Here is a 23,080-nt window from a genome sequence, read left to right as displayed (position 1 = left end):
GATGGGCATGGTAGTTTAAAACAAACTAGACGGCACTAGGCTGGGGTAGCCTGCTGCTGACAGTCAAGAGACCCTTGCTGACCCTCAAGCACAGAGAGATCTACCAGTTCCTCCAAACCCCGCTTCTGTCACCCGATATAGAAGTATGTTCACTGCCCTGTGAACTCCGTGTTTGCACACCAACTGCACATGGCACACCGACAAACTGAATGCAGAGTCTTGCAACGGCTGCTGCTGCTGCCCCCACCACCTCCAGCAGGTGACTGCCCGAAACAGAAGAGGTTGTGCAGGTTTCCCTTCATGTCTCAGGTGTCTGGCAGCGGGGGTTTCCCAGTTGGAGACAGGGATGGCAGCAACAGGCAGGCAAGCGAGGAGACAAGAATGCCACGTGAGCAGCGTTTGATTTGCTGGCATGCCAGAGTCAGGTGTTGAGTGCAAAAAAAAACCTACACTCCTTGTTCTCCCACAGCAGGGTGCTTCTGAAGTTCTAGGATGAGACTGACCCCCAACAGTGCAGACAGAAATGTATTCTAAAGCATGATGGTCAAAGTGATCTGAATACACATAAGCTGTGTTTGTTATCAGGACAGACAACATGTCTCTAAAGTCATTACCAGTCTACTTACAATGTCCGCTTGTTTTCACCCAGACGCCTTTCACCCCTGTGGCTCAGTTTGTTACCAGCCCAGCCCGGTAATGCAGGGATCCGAAACCCTGACCTTCCCAGTGCTGTTGGGTCTCTAATGGACAGCCTGCCCTCAACCTTTCTTGGAGAGATCCAGTACCGGCTCCAGCCTGCCTGCAGCATCTTCTAGCCCACTTGATCCTTGCCCACACTGAGCTGTATACAACTAAATCACTGCACACAAAACAACTTCTGCAAAACTTTTCTCGGTCTACCCCCTGCACACCACCCCTAAATGTGGAAGGGAGGCTGGGGAAGTCCCATCCCCTCCACACACAAACATACATATACAGACAATTTTTAGGTGGATACAACCCACTGAAAAAACACACAAGATGGTAGTGACACTAGGGAGCAACACAAATCACAACCTCCTGGCATCACAGAGATGCAGGGTGGAATTCCCCCCCCCCCCCCCAGCGCTTCATTTTTCCACCAAAAATAAAATCTGTTTCATAAGTTCAACGAACAGGTGCCAATTGTAAATAAATACTAGGAAAATAAATGCAAATAAATACTAGGCAAGCATCACAAATCGATTTAAATTTACTTTTATTAAGTAAAATAAGCATGATAAATTAAGTCACATTCTAGGGCATCAGAACATTTTCTGATTCAAACTGGCCAGTAATTTCCCAACTCAAAAATTTCCCAGAAAACCTGCATACCTACTAAAGAAAACAACTCGACACCACCTCAAACACATGCTTAACTGTTAAATGAACAACTTCCCCTGGCTTGTAGGATGATCTCAACATTATAGCTTAACCAGCACTCTTGTATTAGTATCTCAACTCTACTGAAATTGTGTTGTCTTCTCTCTGTTTGTAATGTCGTGTTATGTTTGCATGAAAACATTTAGTAAATACAAATATATATCCAGAAAACCCACACCACTTATTTCCACCCCTCTCTTCTCTCAGGGCAGCAGATTCACAAAGCTGCATCCTCCAAGGAAACCCTCATGCATCACAAACGTTTCTGAGAGCTGCTTCAAAGATCATGTGGAATTCTAAGTCACAGGCCTACTGAGCTTCATAGTTTTCTTGCATGAACAGAAAGTATACCCCCGCACACACTTGTGGTTGGACATTGCAAGAGAAGATAAATAGTGGTGGACAAACTGTCTTTCAAGGAAGTATGTCCTAGTTGTCTGCTGTTTGCTGAGCTTCTCATTCAAGAACTCCTAATAAATTTCCAAGGAACTCTAGAGTTCCCCGAAACATAGCGTGAAAACTGAAAAACAGCCCTTTGCTTTTGCTAGGGGCCTTGCTTATGACATGGAAGACAACATATTTTTTAGTTGCTGGTGCAATGACCCCCTAACAGCCCAGCTAAAACAGATGCAAACAACTAAAATTACAACATGCAAGTATTCTGCAGCAGCTGAGAGCTGCAAGAGGACTACTGAGATGTCTCTGTAGGAAGAGAACATGTCCTTCCTTTTATCTGCCTCCCCTACCTAGCTTAGCATGTGTTACCTCTGTGTTACACCCAGAGCTGGCCTAAGATATTTTGCTGTTGAGGTGAAAAATGAAACACTGCCCCCCCCCCGCAATATCGAAGGTGACCACATTGGCAATTGAATCTTACTGGCAATGGGATAGTAACCTGAGGATAGCAGAATAGCATAGGGGATACAGCTCTACCCTCTAACACCTCATTGCCCCCTCCTTAATTCTGGCTTTTGTGGTCTGACATGGGTCTACCTAATGGTAAGGCTGTCCCCAATTTTATTCTTCTGAAAATGAATTGGGAAAGGTATACGTGGGGGTATCACATTTTATCCTTTCAACAAGTCTATGAGGCAGGTACACAGGAAAATAGGAAGCTGCCTTATACCAAGCCTTGATCTATCTACCTTGGTACTGTCTACACTGACTGGTAGCAGCTCTCCAGGATTTCAGATGGGGAGGCTGAGAGGGGGGGAGAGAGAGGGAGAGAGAGAGAAACAGAAAGAAAGAAAGAAAGAAAGAAAGAAAGAAAGAAAGAAAGAAAGAAAGAGGAAATTGCCCAGGGCCAATCAGCAGGTGTCTCACAGCTGAGTGGAGATTTGAACCCAAGGCTTCACAGTCCATCGCCAACACATTGTCCCTCCACACTTACTTGCTGGGAGTCCTCTGGAGCTCTCGGCTCCACAAGCACTTTCTTTCCTTTGCAGCAAACTGTGATCCAGATTGCATAGGTAGGCTTGTCTTTGTCTTTTGGTCAGGGGGTTGGACTAGCTGGACTTTTGCTCCTTTACAACTCTATGGTGCTGTGAAATTAATGGGAGGTTTTTGGGTAGTGCTAAGACTCAGTAGTGCAGAAGAGAAGCCCCATCTAGAAAGCAACAACAACGGGCCTCTTTCAAAAGGACAAAAAAAGAGGGATAAAGAACAACCTTTTTATGGGAAAGGGCCATAGGAGGATATATCACAAAAAGTTCCTGCCTGCAAACACACTGAACAAAGACTTCAGTGCAAGGAAAATGAAAAGAAATCCTTAGATGGAAAAAATTTATTTTTAAAAAACTGGCTGCTTTAAAGGGAGAGGCAACAAAGTGGAGCTCCCCTCCATCAGCCGGACTGGGATCAACTGCTGTTTAGTTCTTCCATTCCCAGAACTGTTTCCACCAGCAGCCAATCCACTAGGCTGAATCTGAGGGCGGAGGTGGCTGCAAGGTTCCCTCCACTGCTAGCTGGCGCCTCCCCTCCCAGAATTCTCTCCTGCAGTGACAAATTCCACATTACATAGTTTTATGTAACCAGTAGCGGACAGTTGATTCCTCTTCCCTCCCCATTCCTTTTTCCTCTTGTATCGTGTCTCTTATAAATAATATTTACCTTTATATAGCAGTAGTAATGTCCTGCATGACAGCTGAAACCAGTATGTACCAAAACAGCATACAATGCATAAATAATTGGCTCTCCATTTGGCTGGGACATATATGGCCGAATATCCAAATACTCAGGGTATTTCACCTCCTAAACAGAAATGAAAGGGGGGAAAACACTCGCATTTTTCTCAGTTCAGCAGAACAAGGTTTTGGTATGAACATAAAAAGCCCTATACAGCTCAGGACCAAGTTACTTGGGAAACTGCCTTATCCCTTATATATATACCTCACTGTGTTCTGCAGGACAGTTTCTTTCAAGCTCCCAAGGTATCAGAAGCCTGATATGTAGCAGGTTGGGGCTGGGCTTCTAATGTGGCCCCCTCTGTTCTGTGGGGCAATATTCCTGTTAGGATACAACAGGTGTCCACTATCTGTGCTGAAGGCAACTTTTCTTTCTAGAAACTTGGACGAAAAGATGTACACCTATATGTACATTCTGTGTTGCTTTTAAACCTATACTCTGCTGTTCCTATACTATATCATTATTAGTAGGATATAAAACCATTTTTATATCGTCCTTCACAATATTTGCTTCCAGGCTGCAGAGTGCATTTTAACATGCATCAATATTCATATCTGGGGCTATAAAATCCAATCCAGTTGTAGCGCTGTGTTACCTTTGTAATTTTGCCACCACTGAAATTTGCGAACCGTTTCAAGGACAAGGTGAGTACGTTTGAAGCCCGATGTATTGTAAACCTCTTTGACGCAGGAACCATTTTTTTACACCTAAAACATAAGCAGAGGACATCCAGTTCAGCTTTCGAGGCTATTTTCATTTTGTGTTATCCCATTTCCTGAAGTTCAAACAACTGCCTGCCCTATTTGAACTAGTATATGCAGGTTTAGATTTTCATAAATAAATAATGTCCATTCACAACAGCAGATTCAAGAAGGTTGCTATTTGGGGCAAAGAGAAAATAAAATGCCCCTGCCATTTCCCGCCTCCCACATGTCCTTTGATCCAGGCCAATGTTAAAGGTCAGCGTGGCTGGACACTTGACAGGGGGCCCATACCACAACAGGGGCCCACTGACGAAAGCCCCCTGGCTCCTGTCCTCCTCTTCACTGCTGGCTGCTTGTCACCTGCTGTGAGCTAGAGGGAACAGGCAAGGAAGCAACAGTGGCGAGGAGAAGGAAAGTTGCCACTGTTTGCTAATTCATTAGCCCTGTCTTGCACCCAACCGTGATGCAGAGAAGCAGCAATGCCTCCCAACAACGGCAGGAAGACCCATGGGCTTCTGAAAACCTGGAGCCAGCGCTGCTCTTATTTTTCATTCATTCAACTTATATCCCACCCTTACCCCCAAAGGAGCCCAGGGCAGCAACGACATACATTCTGGAAACATTTTAAAAAGCGTTATGAAAAACAGTTTAAGATACTTTCTCCTCCAATGGCTTCAGGGCTGCCAGGAACAGTATCTTTTGGCTGCTCTTCTAATGCCCCATTCATTTGTTTCTGAGAGTGGGGAGGAGAAAATACAACTTCAAGTTGTCCTCAGTGAATTTGGATTGCTTTTAATACGCAAACAAGTGTCAAAATAAAGCTTGCTACACCACATATCACTAAATATCAGTGATAAGTAATTTAGGAAATGCCATTTTGCCTTGCAGTTGCACATTAAATGAAAGCCAAACTCTCTTTTCAACCATGTAAGATTCATATGACAAAACGGTATTTTATTACAGAGACACATTAAATTTATTTCTTCTTACTTGCTACATTTATAGGCATTTTCACCATCCAGCTGTTCTGGCTTGACAAACTGCTCCAGAGCTTTGTTAACACTTTGAGCTGACTAGAAAAAGAGGAAGAGGAGAACCGAAGTGAGCTTCGCAAATAAAAATAAAATTATTCCAAGCTAACTCTAGTTCATGGCAGAGTCTTCACAGTGCATTTTAAAAGGAGACACTCTCCCAACTACCAAATCAGTGAATTAGGCATTCCAAAGTGAACTCTATCTATCATCCCCCAAACTACAAACATTGCAAAATTATTTCAATGGTTTTAAATGATGGCATAAAACCATTTTTACAGGGGGCATGCCACCTAAATACTTCTTGACGTACTTATTGAAGAAAATACTTCTTCAAACAATAAAAAATTAAATTATCCAGGGGGACCTGCAACTAAATTGCAGAGTGCTCCTGTCCATTCTCCCAGTTTTCTGTTTCCTCTCCTGCAATACTCAGTCAGTATTCCTCAGCCAATGAGCATGCTCAGTCCTCACTGTGCTCTTTCTGAGTTCCTTCCCCCTTCAAGACTTTTGGACTCCTCCAAACCTTGGGGTTCCCCCCAAAACAGCTCCATCTTGTGCGTGCATGGTTTCATTTTTGCTTCATAAGCAAAGCTCACCCTAGAACATTGGAAATGGAGAGAATGCTGGAACTCATGGCCACAAGGTATGTTGATGGCCACTAACATACGCAGAGGAAAGACCTGTCAATGGCTATTAATTATAACTGCTATATGCAACCCTCCATGTTGAGAGGGAGGCAATGCCCCTTATTGCCAGTTGCTGGCAGGGGAGGCAACAAGAGGCTGCTTTCTTGCATTCATGCCATGCTTGTGGATTTCCTGGAACAATCTGGTTGGTCATTGTGGGAAGTAGGATGCTAAACTACTTGGCCCTTTTGGTCTAATCAAGTAGGACTTGTGATACAGGAAAACATTTACTTTTCACACACGCAATGATGAAGACAGTTTTTGCGGTACAGGCTTGCTGTATAATAGCTCAAGCCTTCATTGTGGGGATTGATGGGGACTCTCAGGCCTGGGGCCAAATGCAGCCCTCCAAGTATTTAAGTCTGGCCCACAAGACTCTCACGTGCTCACCTCAAGTGCTTTTGTATGGCTGGAATGTGCTCTTGAGCTGTGATAATGGGTTGTATCCAATTAAGCTCTACCTAGAGTACGGTAAAGGTAAAGGGATCCCTGACCATTAGGTCCAGTTGTGTCTGACTCTAGGGTTGCGGCGCTCATCTTGCTTTACTGGCCGAGGGAGCCAGCATACAGCTTCCGGGTCATGTGGCCAGCACGACTAAGCCGCTTCTGGTGAACCAGAGCAGCGCATGGAAACGCCGTTTACCTTCCCACTGGAGTGGTACCTATTTATCTATTTGCACTTTGACGTGCTTTTGAACTGCTAGGTGGGCAGGAGCAGAGACTGAGCAACAGGAGCTCCATGGGTGTAGCTAAGTGGGGGGGCAGGGGGGCAACTTCCTCCTAAATCAATACAAATCTGAGGTTCTCCCCCCCAAACAAAAATCCTGGCTACGTCCATTACTTTTAATGGGTCTACTCTGAGTAGGACTAGCACTGGCTACAACCCAATGCTTCTTGCTTGCCTGGATGGAGGATGAAGAGCTACGTGGGCAGAAACTGCTGACTATTGCTACAACATAATCTGTTGTGCAAAGGTAAGTGTCACATAGCTGCCTGATCCAATTTTTGCCTCTGGTCCCAACCCGTCACTTGCATGTGGCTCCCAGAAAGCTGTACATGAAAGAATGTGGCCACTGGGCTGTAAAACCTCCCCCCCCCCCAGCTTTACTGAATGGAATGGAACTAACCCCATTGGCAGCTTTCTTATATTTTGGAGTAGAAAAGCACATTCCTTATCTAACCAAACTGCATTGCTGTTGGAGATTTAAACAAGCTCCCCCCCCCTGCAAATTAGCATACCTTTATCTCCAATGTAATATCTAGGTATGGATCAAAGTATCTGAAACTCCTTTGCAGTTCATACATTTACTGAAACAGGAAAAAAGAAGTTTAGAATAATATACAGTGATTGAAACCAGAGTTCAACAACATTGAAGCAAGACAGAATGTCAACAATATGCTAAGATCTTGGTCTTTTAGGAACCTACCTCTAGATCTTAGGTATCCTCCAAATATTTGATGAATGAATGTGGTAGCTTGGGTATGTCTGTCCAATCTAAAAACAAATCACAGAAGTAGATAATTTAGGTCAAAAGAGATTTCACAAACACAATAATAGTTCCGGGGGTGGGGGTGGATTACTCCAGCTACAACTTACTTGTTGCTACCATTCAGACATGCTTTCTGCATAGCATCAACGGTGTACCGTAGAAATTCGTGTGCATCTTCCTGATTGCCAAAACGGAAATGCTTTGCTATTCCTAATACGCAAAGAAAGAAGTTATAGTACATTGAATCTGATGTCAGCTGATGCACAGAGTTCAATCCTGCTTTCCCCAAGCAATGGCTGTGTGGGGCTATCAATCCAGCCACGTCTCTACCTGCCCACATCTGATGTCACATATGACATCAGGTGTGGGCATGGTTTTGGAAAATGGCCTGGTGGGTCAAATTTAGTCTGTGGGCTGACAGTCCCCCACCCTGATATAAAGGTCAGGCTTACACAACCTGCAACTTATCAAACTGAACTCAAACCCATCAGGGGCACAACATGCCTCCTGTTTTTGTTGCCTGCCTAAGACGGCAAAACTAGGAAAGTTGGTAGGCTACAATATATGGCTTTACGCTGTGTTGGGCTCTGTGGTTTACGTCATGCAGACGCTATGTGGTTTAAAGCATACTAGATGTCAAAGAAGATAAACACTTACGTCTAAGATCATTTATGACAGGCATAGGCTTGATGACATTGCCGGAGTTTGAAAGCGCCTGGGTGATGTGACCTTGCATGGTGCACATCATGCAAAATCCTTGTTCGTGACCTGAAAAGAAAGGGGGGAAGGGTGAGAAATACCATCCTGTATTATGAATTGAAAAATTGGACAAACCTTTTTGCAGTCAGTCAAACAAAACGTTGCTTCAAGGATAAGTAATTGCAATTGCTTCAAGGGGCAAAATTATTTACATCCAAGGGGGAAAGGGATGAATTTTTAAAAGGACACATATTATATGCAATTAAGCCCTTAATCTCCAAAACAAGCAATAGACACCACTCTCAACATCTAACAAATTCTGAGCAACTTTAGTAAGCAAAGCAATTCTATATGCTATGTGTGAGAAGGCCTAACAAAAACTGGCTGGTTCTCATCCACCTGCTTTCATTCATACCTATAATTTGAGCAGCACTTACAGCTGAGAATAGTAAAACACAGGGTGTATACTGAGAGTAGATCTACTGCAGTTAAAAGGCATGACTAACTTAGGTTCCATAGGAACTGCCTTATACTGAGGCAGACCATTGGTCTATCTCACTCAGCATTGTTTACAATCCCTGACAAGAGACTTCTCCCGATCTCAGACAGGAACATTTCCAGCTCAACTTGGAGGTGCTGGGGACTGAACGTGGGGACCTTCTGCCTAAAAAGCAAATGATCTGCCACTGAGCTATGGCTCTTCCTGTTGTTCCTGCTGCTAATTTATTACCCGCCCTTAATCCCAAGGTCCCAGGTCAGGTTACGGTATTAAAAAACAATATTAAAAACAATTAATAACAGTGTACAACTGCTTTTAAGTTAACAGACCATGTTCTTAAGAAGCCTGCCATATTTAGAATCATAGAATATTGTCCACATTTTTAGAGGAAATGTGACAAATGTTAAAATATACTCACAGGTTTTGGAGTGTTCATGGGAAAGCATGTAGTTGGCAAGAGGAGGGGTGTAGGTCAGACACTGCAGTGCAGAGTTGAGGAAGCATGTGTTGCCAAGGTTTTGGAGGAACCGGCTCCAAACTCTGTGTGTTTTTTGCCATTTCAAGCATATCTTCTCTGCCGGAAAGAGGACCTTCTGCGGGGCCGTAATGCCGTCACCAACAGCAGCTGAAGATTAAAGACACATTTTAATATACTGAAGCGATTTAAGATTTTGAAAGAATGATTACTCAAAGATAGAATTTTAAAATTCAGAACAATGATGTTTGGGAAGCTCCAGCTAAAAGGTAGCCCAGGGTATGTGTAGAACCACCTTTAAATAAGTAATTTACAATAGTAAAGATAAATAAAAAAAACATTTTAATTACCTTCCTGATCTGAACGCTGTATCTTTTTAGAGTTAAAAATGTTAACTAGGATTTCCATTGAAGAAATCTTTGGTGATTAATAGTGTATTTTGTTCTATTGATATACTGGGTATGCGCATCACAGGTTTTTCTCTTTTTTTAACATTTCTATTCCCCTTTCCTCCAAGGAGCACAAGGTGGTGTACATGGTTCTCTTCCTTCCCATTTTACCTGACAACTCTGTAAGGTAGGCTAGGCCGAGAGTGATTGGCTGATCCAAGGTACCCAGAGAGCTTTACAGCTGAGCGGGGATTTGAACTCTGGTCTCCTAGTCCAACACTCTGACCACTACTTCACACCAGCACCACAAAAGTAGCATTTTCTCTGTTTATATAGAATGTGCATGTGTATCTTAGCAGGCAGCTTCTTAGAAGAGGCACCCTCTTCTTTCCTACATAGGAAAGAATGCCTCTCAATATTATGCTTGCCAGTTGCAGGTTTTTTTAAAAACGAATATTGAAAAACACTATTACGACGCATAAAAATCTTCTTAATCATCTTCTCAATCAATACTGTACCATTTTTAATGTGCTTAATAGTTCATCCCAACTGCTAACTGTGCCTTGTTTATAGTTACCAAGATAACTGTGGCATAACTACTGCAATTGTAGAATATGGCTTTCTCCTTTGGCTCTTGCCACAGGTGGAACATTTTTTTCAAAAATTAAGGTTGCACAATAAGCTTAAGAACATAAGAGGAGACTGCTAAACATGCCAGTGGCCAATCTAGTCCAGCACCCTGATATTCAGGTGTATAACTGCTTCTGACAGTGGAAGTAGCTTGCAAATCCAAGTGTTCTGGTTGCTGTGTTTTACTGCTTAGTGTTGATTTTAATTATTGTGCATTGTATTTTTCTCTTGTTTGTAATCAGACCAAGGAATGTATATTGATGGGTGAGCATATGAATTTCATAAACAAAATAAAATAAAATCATAAGAAGCTTCGGTGTGTTTTCTTTTTTCTCTCTTTGTTAATAGAGCAGCTTTGCTTACACAGATCCTTCTGAGCCGAGGGCTTGGATTTATCAGGTACTGATGAATTAGAGTACACTGCAGCTCCTGGCACTGGCCCCAAAGATATTTTGTGTTTTGGAGCTTCTAAAGAAGAAGACACAGCACCCCATCCTGCAGAGCCCGAGGTCCATTTCTCCAGAAGCTGGTGCCACGGAGCTGAAAAGGCTGTTTCTCAGAAGCCGAAGGCTTTGAGGACTCAGACGTCTTGTCAACTATGGTCATTGTTCATCTCTGTAATACCAAGAAGAGAAAGAAAGAGAGAGAGAGAAAAAACATATTGTGGATGCACGGCAAAAGGAGTAGAAATCTTGATTCACTTTCTAAGTAGACACACACACAGTTCTTTTTATACATGGCGGAAAACTCAATCAAAGAAACATGAACCCCCAAACAAAATAAATGGACTGGTCCTTGGCCATAGCACAATGTCCCAAGTAGCACCCACCCACATAATCTCTCTTGAAACAGTCGCTTGGGTCTCGAGCCGGTCAGGCTGCCCCAAGAGGTACTTCTCCAGCTCCCCCAACCTCTCTGGCAAATAGACAAATCCACTGTGATAACCACAACCTAGGTTTAAGGCGCCATTTGGCGCCTAGCCTTATATATTCGAGTTTCTAACACTGCTGCAAGATCAGAAATGATGGCTCACTTGGTTTTTCAAGGAAGCTGCTTGCAACTCAGCAGGTGCCCTGCATAAAGTGACAAGGTGCTTCAGCACCTGCGCATTGTTTCAGAGAACACCAAGGCTTCCATGTAGGGCAGACTTTGCCTGCTGCAAGCCCAAACAGTGACAGATTGCAAGGTTCAGTATAGCCTAAGGCATGTGTGAGTATCAGCAGCACATTGGAAAAAAACAACCCACCTTGCAAGACTGGATTGACCCTAATCAAGCATTTAAGAACCACAAGCCCCTCTTTTTGCCATGCTTGTTTTCATAATACCGATGTTACTTTTTTATAAACAAGTTGCATACAAATAAGCAGTTAAGAAGTCATTACACATAACATTGTGTGGCATGGCAGTTTCTTTAGATTAATGCTCCCCCCCCCCGGGACATAAAAGTATTCCAGTTCCCTAAATGGCCACTTCAATCTCTAGATATAGGGGGTGAAGGGAGGAGGAGGAACTAGCTTAGTTGCAACATCCTTGGCCAACCCTGGCTCATGGTGGATGGGGGCCAAACACCATCCGTCTACTTGATGATGCTGATGTTCACAAGGCTCTCTGTGTTAATATTAGTCTCAGAATTAATTATCTGTCTCGTATCAGCCTACCAATTGAGCCTGACGATGGCAACGTACTGCAGCCTGCATTATACCAGTTTCCAACTTGGAAAGACGGGCGCTGCAGGAGATGCCTCCCAATTCCTTCTGGCTCTCCCAAGTTTCTCTTTTTTCTAATCTTTTCTCTGTTTCTTAACGTCAAACGGATATGGTCACACAGCTACCCTAGCATTGCATATCCTCATTTAAATAAATACATAAATGCTGCACTAGAGCTGCTGCCATCCATACGATATTTTCTGTTTTGAAGGCTGAAAAGTGGGGAGCGTACACACAGCTGCAACAGTGCTATAGCAGCTCTGATTGTGACACTGTCTTTTGGCTGTAAAAGGCTAGTGCTACACTACTCCAGGCAGAGGAAACCAATTGCAGCATGTGCTAATTTAGCTTGCAAGCACAATTTCTTCGTGTGCTAAGAGAATGGCGCACGCAAGGCTGGACCAAAAGAAATATTATAGTAATGCAGCCAGTAATGTCCCACCAGTGCATATCATTCTGAGTTTGGGAGGGAAGCAGCAGGCAGGAAGAGCCCATGTTAGTGAAAGGAACTGCTGGAGAAGGCTAACTGTAGCATGTACTGTACTATACTAACTCCCTGTTTTGAAACCAGAGAGATCTTAAGCAAATCTAACCTCTCTGGGTGTCTAGATCAACACAAAGCCCAGAGATTGGCTTGACAGTAACTGAGAACTGAAGGTTACTGGAATTGTTTCACACATATGAGGTTATATAAAGTAAATCTAACAGCTTTCATTGCTCTGTTAAACAACACATTCTCAGAGCTCCCTATTAAACCTGGCTTCCTTTCGGAATTGCAGGGCTCAGGTTACCAAAATTGCCCAATAACATAGCAGAAACATACTGAGAAGCACATCTCTGCGCCAACACTAAACATGCTTAAGTATTTACTCATTTCCTGCATGTGCCTGTTCGTTCTTAATTGGAATAGCAATGAAAGAAGAGCACGTCGGAACGTCGGAAGCGCAATTCTCTTCCCTCTATTAACTAGGAAAAGGTACAATGTGAAAGAGCGCAGGGAGGAAGGGGCAGAGGGTCAAGGAGCCCTCGATGTCAATAACACAATTGCTGAGCAGGAGTTCACTTGCAAGTCATCTGAGAGAATTGTTTATAGAAGAGAATGAACACAGCAGCCAAAATTCATTTGGAAGATAGTAAACTATAGTCCAAGTGCATCATTCCGGAGGAGCCTGGAGCAAACCTAGTAATAAGAGACAACTCCAAAACTGTCAACTGCTCAGATAAGATTATCCGCCAACAAACACAGATGCGAATCCAGACAAAGAGTACGTTCCATTAAGCAGCGGGGTGGGATGGGGGAGGAAAAAAGAGGTTTATCATCTTTTCTCCTCTAGGAAACAAGAATGCTTCACCACCACTTGGGAAATGTAACAATAATGAAAAAAGGCAAAGAGGAAATTGTCACTAAAGTAAAGAGTGAAAAGTAATTCTACAGCGCAGTAGCTGTGATTCACTATTTACACAAGCACTTTCTCGTTAAAATGGCATGGCTCTCAATACTGTTGCCAACAACACATTAAGAGAAAATATTTATGACTCCTAATAAGCCACAGAATGTGGTGTGTGCCTGAATGGCACCCAATCAGCGACTAACTTCCACTGATTTCAATCGGGCGGGACCTACAAGTCTTACACAATCCTACGTGACTGGATGGTGAGTTACTCCACGCGGGCATACTTACTGGGAAGTAGGCCTTACTAAATTCAGTAAGACTTGCTCCCAAGACAACAGGCCTAAGATCAGCTTTCATGGGAGAGGTCTCTGATCTGACTTAACAAGCCACACAGCACGTCTTCCAGTTCACTGCTCCCTGGGAGCAGCAAACAAACCAAGAAGGGGGCAGGCAACTTATGACATAGGCTGTGTCTCCCCAATCTCAGCCTATACAACAATGACCCAGGTAGTCCCCGGTCGAGGCACTGACCAGACCTGCTTAACTTCAGCAAAGTTGCTGCATCATGTGCCCTCAGACCATGCCCTGGGACTAGTCTAATCACCAGCTTCATAGCAGGACTCAGCTTCTATAGGCCAATCTACCCAATGTAGAATACAATACAAAGAACAGGAAGATGGCTGCATAGCAGTTAGCTCCTGATGACTCAAAGCAAGTAAGACAAATTGCATGCACTATAGCAGCAGAGAAAATACATATAACACAAAAATACACAACAAACAAACAAACAAACAAACACACACACAAACCCAGGGTCACTGGGCAGCCTGACCTATGCAAAGGAGTCTGCCTTCCAGATCTCCAAACTGCACCCCAGTTTCATATTGTGGTTATATCTGTGTAAGAAAATTGTCAGTGTGTGTGAAGGATGTTTCAGATGGGAGACTGAGTGGTTTGTAAAAAGTGCAAGATTCTAATCACTGATATTCTGAAGCAATCTGCAAGTCAAAGACTGCCTGAATTAAAAGCACCACATGAAAATGTGAACTGACCTTGCACAGTTACTATAAACCATGGGGTAGGCAAACTAAGACCCGGGGGCCGGATCTGGCCCAATCGCCTTCTAAATCCGGCCCATGGATGGTCCGGGAATCAGCGTGTTTTTACATGAGTAGAATGTGTGCTTTTATTTAAAATGCATCTCTGGGTTATTTGTGGGGCATAGGAATTCACCCCCCCAAAAAAAAAATAGTCCGGCCCCCCACAAGGTCTGAGGGACAGTAAACCGCCCCCCTGCTGAAAATGTTTGCAGACTCCTGCTATAAACATTGAACAAAACAATACTACAGGGGTAGGAAACCTGGATCCCCTTTTATGTTGTTGGATGCCAATTCCCATCAGCCGCAGTCAATGGGTAATGGTCAGGGATTATGGGATGTGTAGTCCAGCACTTCTGGGGGGCACAGGGTCCCCATTCCTGTAACAAAACTGACCAATCTGAGAAAATTGCAGGGGCCAACATTTATGTTTTTAACAAGTTCAATAAATTGCAATCAAGTGTTTAGAATTTATTTCCTGACCCCGAGAGTACCGGTATTCTGGAAGCTCCTGTTTTCATTCTTCCCTGTCCCTTTAGAGCAGGGGTAAGCAACCTTTTTCAGCTGTGGGCCGGTCCACTTTCCCTCAGACCATGTGGTAGGCCGGACTATATTTTGGGGGCAAAAATGAACTAATTCCTATGCCCCACAAATAACCCAGAGATGCATTTTACATGCGAAGCTGCAGCGGCCATTTTAGGTGAGGGCACTGGCGACCTTAAAGAGCATTCTCCCCCACCCCAGTCCCAAAATTACCCAGTCCCAAAATCATGCACCCCAGCGACACAATCCCCTCAGAGCTAGTCTTACTCAGTGCGACCTCTCAGGCATGCCTCCTGCTCCATGTTTTTTTTTTCCCTCGGCACATGTGAAGCTGTGGCGGCCATTTTAGGTGAGGGCACAGGCATTGTTGCTCTGGCCAGGTCTGATGATGTCGACGGGCGATCCGCCTTTCTATTGGATGCTGTTGGGAGTCTTCATTCCTTTTGCTGGTGAGGTATAATAGGCGCACCACTTTTTTCCCCTTTATCCTTTATTTTAGGCATTACAGGTGTTGTTTGTTTTAATTTTTATTACGGCAGATCCTTCCTTGATGGTCAAGTTACGCTTTGTCCTAATTTGATGAGATTTGGTCCAGTGGTTATGGAGGAAGGTGGTATCACGCATGCACGCAATGGGAACATTTATATAGATAGATAGATATTTTAAGGCAGATATAGACTGGAGAGGGGGTTATTTGTTTTTGTTTTTATTGTGTATTTTTTATCTTGTATTTTTATGTTGTGAATCATCCTGATATTTACAGAGGAAGGGCGGTACACAATTAATAACAATAATAATTAATAATAATGGGAAATTACATTTTATAATAGCATAGCAGGTGGATGGATAGATGGCTCAGCTATGAACTTCAATAACATTTAGCAACAGGTAACTGCCCAATTTTCAGTCTGTTTGAAGAAATGTTGTACACCACACTTACAAGGGCACACCTTACAATAAAATCAAATACCTTAATTGGAAACATCAGGTCTCTCATTAAAAAGCTATAATTATTTATGAACACCAACCATTAAGAATGTAAAGTCCCAGCAATTACCCCAGGTAGTTCCATTTTGTTTTACTTTTTTTGGATTCAGAACCTCTCAGCATAAGCCCTGTCTCCCCCCACCAGCCGCCATTTCTGTTCTCAATTATTTATTCTACCCAGCTTCTTGTTTCCTTTCCCCCACAACTGCCGACCTTGTGCCTAAATCTTTCAATTTAATTTCACTATGGTCTTTTACAACAAAGTTAACTGGTTCTTCTAACACATTCCATTCCAAAAGAAGCAATTTACTTGCAAAGAGGCAGCTCTGTGTGTTTTAAAGGTGCCTACAAGAATACATTTGTGTTAGCAATTTTATACTTACAAAGCATCATTTATGCTAGGAGAGCCTAAAGTAGTACAGTGGTGCCCCGCTAGACGAAAATAATTCGTCCTGCGAAAATTTTCGTCTAGCGGGTTTTTCGTCTTGCGGAGCGGCAATGACAGCCGCGCTCCGCAAAACGGAAAAAAAAGACGAAAATTTTTCGTCTTGCGAGGCAGCCCCATAGACTTTTCCGTCTAGCGGGGCAGCCTTCCGCTAGACGAATACCTTCGTCTAGCGAGTTTTTCGTCTAGCGAGGCATTCGTCTAGCGGGGCACCACTGTATGTTTCCAGCTACAGAGGCTATAAAATGGGCTTTGAGTAGGGGGCGTGGTAGTCAGTACACACAGAAGGTAGAATATCTGTAAAATGTCTATCTCCCCTATCCCTGGAAATTAATATTACTGAAGGTAGAAGCATTTGATACATTCCTCCCTGGGGAAGGTGGATTTTGCAAGGAACAGAAGAGGCATATTGATACTTTCCCTCCCAGCTCTACTATCCAGGAGTCATTGTGCTGCCGCTATAATATCATTCATGCCAAATACAGAGCAACGCGGCCCGATGTTCAACATGTCGCACAGCCAGCGTTGCATATAGAAAATGTCCATAGCGGGAAACAAGATTCGCCGCCCTTGTTAAACCCAGCAACAGCTGCTGCAACATGTCTAATCAGATGTGGCAAAGGGATGAACTGGACTGAAAAGGTGGACACGTAAGCTATGGACTAAAAGATGCAAAGGACCCCGGGTCTCTGTTAATTCCCATCCCCACCACATCAAAGCCCGATTTCCAGACACAGGGGGAAGAATGAGAAGAAGGGAAAGTACAGGAATCACTCATTTGAGAAGTAGTGTCCATGGCAACAAGCAAAGGAAGTAATACTATATAGAGAATGACAGGAGACTTTCAACCCACCCATCCCTTCAGCAGCAAGAGGAGGGGCATGAGCAGGGGCACCAGAAGGAAATGGAAAAGTGAAGACAATCTTACAAATCAGAGGGAAATCAATATGGGCACCCACAGGATTTTTCCAAGGGAAAGGAATAAACATATATGATAACTGAAAGGTGGAAGCAGGCATGTTTCTCACAAAACAAATGAGAATATCTCTGATTCTACAATATTTTATTATTTGGAGCATTTGTATCCCTGCTCTTCAACCAAAAAGGCCCTCAGAGTGATTTACATACAATCAAAACAAGACAGTCCCTACCTACCCCTCATTTTTAAGAAACAAAACAGAAACAAACAAAAGCACCCACATGACACACAAGAGGAACAGGCAGGCAGAGGAAATTAAATAAAAACTCAGGCACCAATTTCTAAACAGTTGTTTCTATAATGACCAGCTGGCACAAGTCTGGGCCAGGAGGTGCCTTATGTCCCCAGATGACAGCTGAGGGGAGAGGGAGGCCTGATGGAGCTGACCTGTCACAGAAGCTGATGAAGCTCTCAAACTGCTGGAAGGACTGCCCCCCTTTTTTCTATATGAAAGCTGACAATCTGGGGCTCATGGTCTGTTGTGTGGTGACTGCCCCCCATTTCCCCCCTGTGGACAGCCAAGGTGGGGGAAAGAGACAATGTAGGCTACTCACAAACTGGGAAGGAAACGGGGGGGGGGACAGTATATATAGGACCAAAGGGAGGTCAGAGGAAATAAGGCCCCTGCTCCACACTAATGCTTGTCCATCCTACAGGTGGAGTTAGACAAATATGATGCACACACGAAAACCATGTTAAAACAGAGAATAGAAGAGTGGGGCAAACTATTCAAAAGCCCTCTGACAACTGTACACACAGAGAGAAGCTGTGCACACACAAAGAATTGGATGCATATATACCCATGTTCCTCTGCCAAAGCAAAATGACTATATATGTATATGCAATACACAACCACACACCCACATAATACCCTAAAAGCCAAATGTACATACATCTCTCTGTATGTACATAACACAAGTGGTGTGAAACGCACGCTTTGCAAACCTCAACTATATATAAAATGCGCACAGGAACATATATATGCATACACACACTTGCCAGTATACAGACACACACTGAAAGAAAACTGACTTTATGCTGACGTGTGTGTGTGTGTGTGTGTGTGTGTGTGTGTGTAGGACACCAGAAATACGTGTGCATGCACACAAAGGATAAATATGCACACATACGGGTAACAGTAGTACACAGACATAAAACACAGGTACATATACACTCCTCTTTCCATCCAAACCACCCAACTGGCGTGCCTTCCCGTGCCTTCCCTCCACAGCATATAAACAGCAAAGCGGGGTTGAAAGGGGGGGGGTAGCATTTCACAAGCTCCCCCCATTTCTCCCCCAGCCACAGAAAACAAGCCCACGCACATATAACAGAGCCCATCCCCCGCATATCTCCAACGCCCCAAACCTCGGCCCCCATAATGCCTCCACCCCCAGCCCCCACTAGCACTGTGCGAGCGCGGGGGCGGTGTTTGCAAAAGGAAGGGGGACTGTTGGGGGGCGCGAGGCGGGGGGTGGTCGGAGGTCACCCCGGGGCAGAGATGGCTGAGGAGTGGGGGGTCGTGAGAGAAAGAGAGAGAAAAAGAAGGGAAGGCAAATGGCAGTGGGCGGGGCGGGGCCAGGACACGCATGGGCCTAGTGGGGAGGCGGGAAGGAAGCGCCGGGAGAAAAAAAGAGACGGGCTGAGGAGGGCGGTGGCTGAGAAGGCGAGGAGGGGGCGCTCCCGCATCAGCAGGGGGGCGGGAACGGGCCGCGCTAAGCAGCCCCGGCCTGGGGAGGGAAGGAGGGGGCGGCCTAGCCCAGCGCGGCTCCCCGGCGCAGCCCACCCGGCTCCCTCGCTCGCTCTCTCCCGCTTTCCCCCCTCACGCTCCCGCGGTCCCCCCTCAGCCTTTCCCGCTTCTGTTACCTGGGACGGCGCTGCCGGCTCCCTTTTCGCCTCAGCCCGGCCGCTCCGCCTCCCTCCCCTCCTGCTCCTGCTTTGCCCGCGTCGGGGAACAATGACGTGCCCCGCTCCGCCCGGCCTCTTGCATCCGGGGCCCCGGCGAAGGCCGGCGCGGCTCTGGGTCACACAGGGACCAGCGCCGCCCCTGCGGCTTCGACAGGGGGCCGGCAGGGGGCGCTGCGCTCGCCGGCGTCTGGTTTAAAAAAAGAGATGGGGGCGGGGCAGGGGCTCGGCGGAACTGCGGGTTTAGGGGCGGTCGGCAAAGAGGCAGGAGGAGGCGGCGCCGCTGCGGTGAGGGGCGGTCTCGAAAGTGCGAGCCGCGAGTGGAACGCAGACTCGGAGTTCGGTTGCGGCTGCTGTTTAACGGGGTGTTTGGGTTGTTTGTTTTCGCGCAGATCGGCGGTTCTGCGCACGCCTTGCTCGGAGGCAAGCCCCGCTGAGCTCACTGGGGCTTCCTCCCTCTGTGTGCCTTGCAGTCTTAACGGTGACCATGGCCGCACATTTAAAGTACTGTAACACGTGGCTCCCCCCCCCCCGAATCTCTGGGAACTGTAGTTGAGAGATGTTAGGAGACATCCTACCTCCCAGAGTTTGGAATTCCCAGCGCCCTTAAACTACAATTCCCAGCGTTCATTGGGGGAAGGTATATCTGTGAAAAGTGGTATGGGAGTGCTTTAAGTGGGTGGTGAGGATGCAACCTGAGTCTGCTGGGTAGTGGGCTTAGGGATTGTAGCCCAGAAGGCTCTTTCTCATTTCTTCACCACCCCCGCCACTGAAGTTGCTATTACGTGGAAGAAATATAACAGCAGCTGTTGAGAATCTTTGGACCTCCAGATACTGCTGAACTACAACTCCCATCAGCCATAAAAAAAACTTGGACCATAAACCATTGATGATGGGAGTTGTAGTTCAGCAACATCTGGAGAGCCAAAGGTTCCCCAATCATGGTATATACGATTGCAGCCTTCAAAATGTAGGCGAGACCTGCATTTGGGGACCCTGCTGCTCTGTCAATGCCTCTGATTATGCTCAAGGAGAGATTTGCACAGGTATATTTTCTAAAACAACTGGGAATTTTCTAAATACCCAATGGGGTTGTAAACACTAGTCTTTGTCAAGAAACATAGGAAGCTACCTTGCAACTGGGCCAGGCCATTGGTCCATCCATCTCAGCACTCCCAGGAGGGTGCAGGGCAGCAGGGCAAATCATTTTAGCTGCAAATGTTTCCACATTTTTGTAGGAGAAAACTGTACAATTATTTCAGCAGGTCATGCAAAACTCTAAGGTCATAAAGAAGGTGGAGGTGCACCATGTTTGATGACTAGCACAGATAAATGACACCCCGCTGAACCAGCCCTACTGATGGCCCAATATTCTACATCTACTCCACAAGTACCTCGCTTTCAGGTGGGAAAATGGTAAAGATTTTGAGCTGTAGAATGGTATCTTGTGGATACAGAGAAATTCACATTTTCAAATCGTAGCAACTTCTAAGTGTCTAAAAATAGCACCCAGCAGGCACACTCTTTGAAAGCAGAAAGGTTTTGACAGGGTACAAAAATGTCGAGGAAAACCATGGTGTGTGAAACATCAAGGTGAACAAGAGTATCCATATGGAATCTTTATAATGGATCATGAAAAGGCACAAGCCATTAGCTGTAATGTTCAATTACCAGGGCCTGAAAAAAGATATGTTCTAATTAGTCACTTCTCAGTTTGCCATCAGACAATTTCTTGAACCAAATATGCCCTAGTGAAACTGATGGCCCTATTAGCTTGACACAGATGGCTATGCTGAGTAAAGCACTGCTCGTCTTTAGATTTGCTAGTGGTGGTGGTGGGGAAACCACACGCAAACAAAAATCAGTGGCCATCTTTTCTTTGTTGGTTAAAAGAATGCAGATCCAAAAATACATATTTAACAACGAGGACATTTATTGATTCATCCATCTCATTTACAATCCACCCTTTACCATCTGGTCCCACCCAGGGTGGACATGCATCACATAAAACTTCATAAAATATAAACATCGTATTATAAAATACCATAGTTAAACACATACACACAACGTCAATAACCAGTCTGGTGTAGTGCTTAGAACTCAGCCATGAAGCTCATTGGGTGACATTGGGTCAGTCAATGCCTCTCAACCTAACCTACCTTACAGGATTGTCATGGGGAACCATGTGCTTGAAGAAAAAAGGTGGGATATTAATGCATATATTTTTTTCTTTAAAAAGCATATTAAATAGGGGATAAAAACAGAACAAAACAAGTCTAAAAGCCTGAGTAAAGTCTTCAGCTGCTGCCAAAAGGTCAACAAAGTCAGGGCTCAGCTTACTTCAAAGTGGTCATTCTAAGATACGGGGTCCCTGTAGGGAAAGCCTGTCCATGCACCATTGTCCCCCAAGTTTTCCTCAAGTGGCGGGATCATCATTAAACATTAATTAAAGGGCAGGTCAGTATGGAAAGAGGCATCCCTTCAGATACTTGGGTACAAGGCTGGCCCACCCATGAGGCAAGGTGAGGCGACTGCCTCAGGTGGCATGCTCCACAGGGGCAGCAGATCCTGACGGAGGTCTTTATTCCCATTGTTTCTGATGTAGATCTTCACTCACCCCTTCTTCCCTAGGAGGGAGGGGGCACCATTTTGTGTTTCACCGCAGGTGCCAAAATGTCTTGGGCCGGCCCCTCCTTGGATCCTATGTCATTTATGGCTTTACATAAGCACCTTGAATAGGGCTCAGAAGTGAATTGGCAACCAGCACAGCTCTTTGAACCCCAGCTGTTATGTGAGTTTAATGTGCCTGTCAGCACTCTGGCTGCAGCATTCTGTTCTAGTTGCTGTTTTTAGAGTGTTTTCAAGAGCAGCCCCACTGAGCGCATCAACTCCCATTCCTCTGTCTTGTGCGTATAGACAATACTAAAATAAACTCTTGCACGGGGCTCGCTTCCCTCCACAGCTATCCTTTGGTTCCCACCCAAGGGACCTTGATCCATTACTCCCTGACCCCATATGCACAGTAAGAATAATACCATAACAACAACAACAAAAAAAACCAACCTAGATAATCATCATCATAGCTGTCAACTTCCCTCCCCTTTTTTAAGGGAAATTCCCTTATTCCGAATAGGATTCCTCGCAAGAAAAGGGAAAAGTTGACAGCTATGATCATCATTAAGGTCATAAGACCAGCAACAACCATAAAGGCCATAATAAAGGTTATTATAATGATAGTAACAACCAGTGTGAAATACTGTAGTGGTTAGATTATTGGCAGACCAGGGTTCAAATCCCCACTCAGGCATAAAGCTCATTGGGTGATCTACCTCAGTGTTTTTCAACCACTGTTCCGCGGCACACTAGTGTGCCGAGAGATGTTGCCTGGTGTGCTGTGGGAAAAATTGAAAAATTACTTTACATATAGTCAATATAGGCACAGAGTTAATTTTTTTAACATTTTCTAATGGTGGTGTGCCTCGTGATTTTTTTCATGAAACAAGTGTGCCTTTGCCCAAAAAAGGTTGAAAAACACTGATCTACCTCACAGGGTTATTGTGTGAGGGTAAAAGAGGGAGAACTCCATGCACCACCTTGAGCTCCTCAGAGGGAAGATGGAATACAACGCCTGGGCAGCAGTGCTAACCCTATCTTGCGTTGATCCTTCCTCGCTGCAGAAAAGCTCCAAGGGTCTTGGTGGAAAGTGCTGGGTGTCAGCCTCATTAAAAACCGATGGTGGCTTCCTTCCGAGTAAACGCGCCTGGCAGCATCGGGGCTGTGCTGCCATCCGCACAGTGAGGATCTGTGGCTGCCATCCTAATATCCCACCCCCT

The 23,080-nt window shown here is 44.9% G+C and overlaps 1 protein-coding gene across 1 annotated transcript in view; it reads right to left on the bottom strand.

Moving 5' to 3' along the window:
* The window catches only part of USP42 (ubiquitin specific peptidase 42), a 29,660-nt gene extending 18,854 nt beyond the window's left edge, over nt 1-10,806 (bottom strand). The window contains 12 exon segments of the mRNA XM_033166436.1: nt 3,511-3,651; nt 4,181-4,292; nt 5,280-5,362; nt 7,249-7,286; nt 7,289-7,317; nt 7,433-7,504; nt 7,607-7,709; nt 8,157-8,267; nt 9,116-9,322; nt 10,555-10,699; nt 10,701-10,736; nt 10,738-10,806. Coding sequence (XP_033022327.1) covers nt 3,511-3,651; nt 4,181-4,292; nt 5,280-5,362; nt 7,249-7,286; nt 7,289-7,317; nt 7,433-7,504; nt 7,607-7,709; nt 8,157-8,267; nt 9,116-9,322; nt 10,555-10,699; nt 10,701-10,736; nt 10,738-10,797 — 1,137 coding nt within the window. The 5' untranslated portion in view covers nt 10,798-10,806.
* Nucleotides 10,807-23,080: the final 12,274 nt, after the last annotated feature.

Source organism: Lacerta agilis, chromosome 13 (assembly GCF_009819535.1).
Source record: "Lacerta agilis isolate rLacAgi1 chromosome 13, rLacAgi1.pri, whole genome shotgun sequence".
In the NCBI taxonomy this organism is placed as follows: Eukaryota; Metazoa; Chordata; class Lepidosauria; order Squamata; family Lacertidae; genus Lacerta; species Lacerta agilis.
The sequence above is the reverse complement of the archived record's forward strand: the minus strand, read 5'-3'. Positions and strand labels throughout refer to the sequence as shown.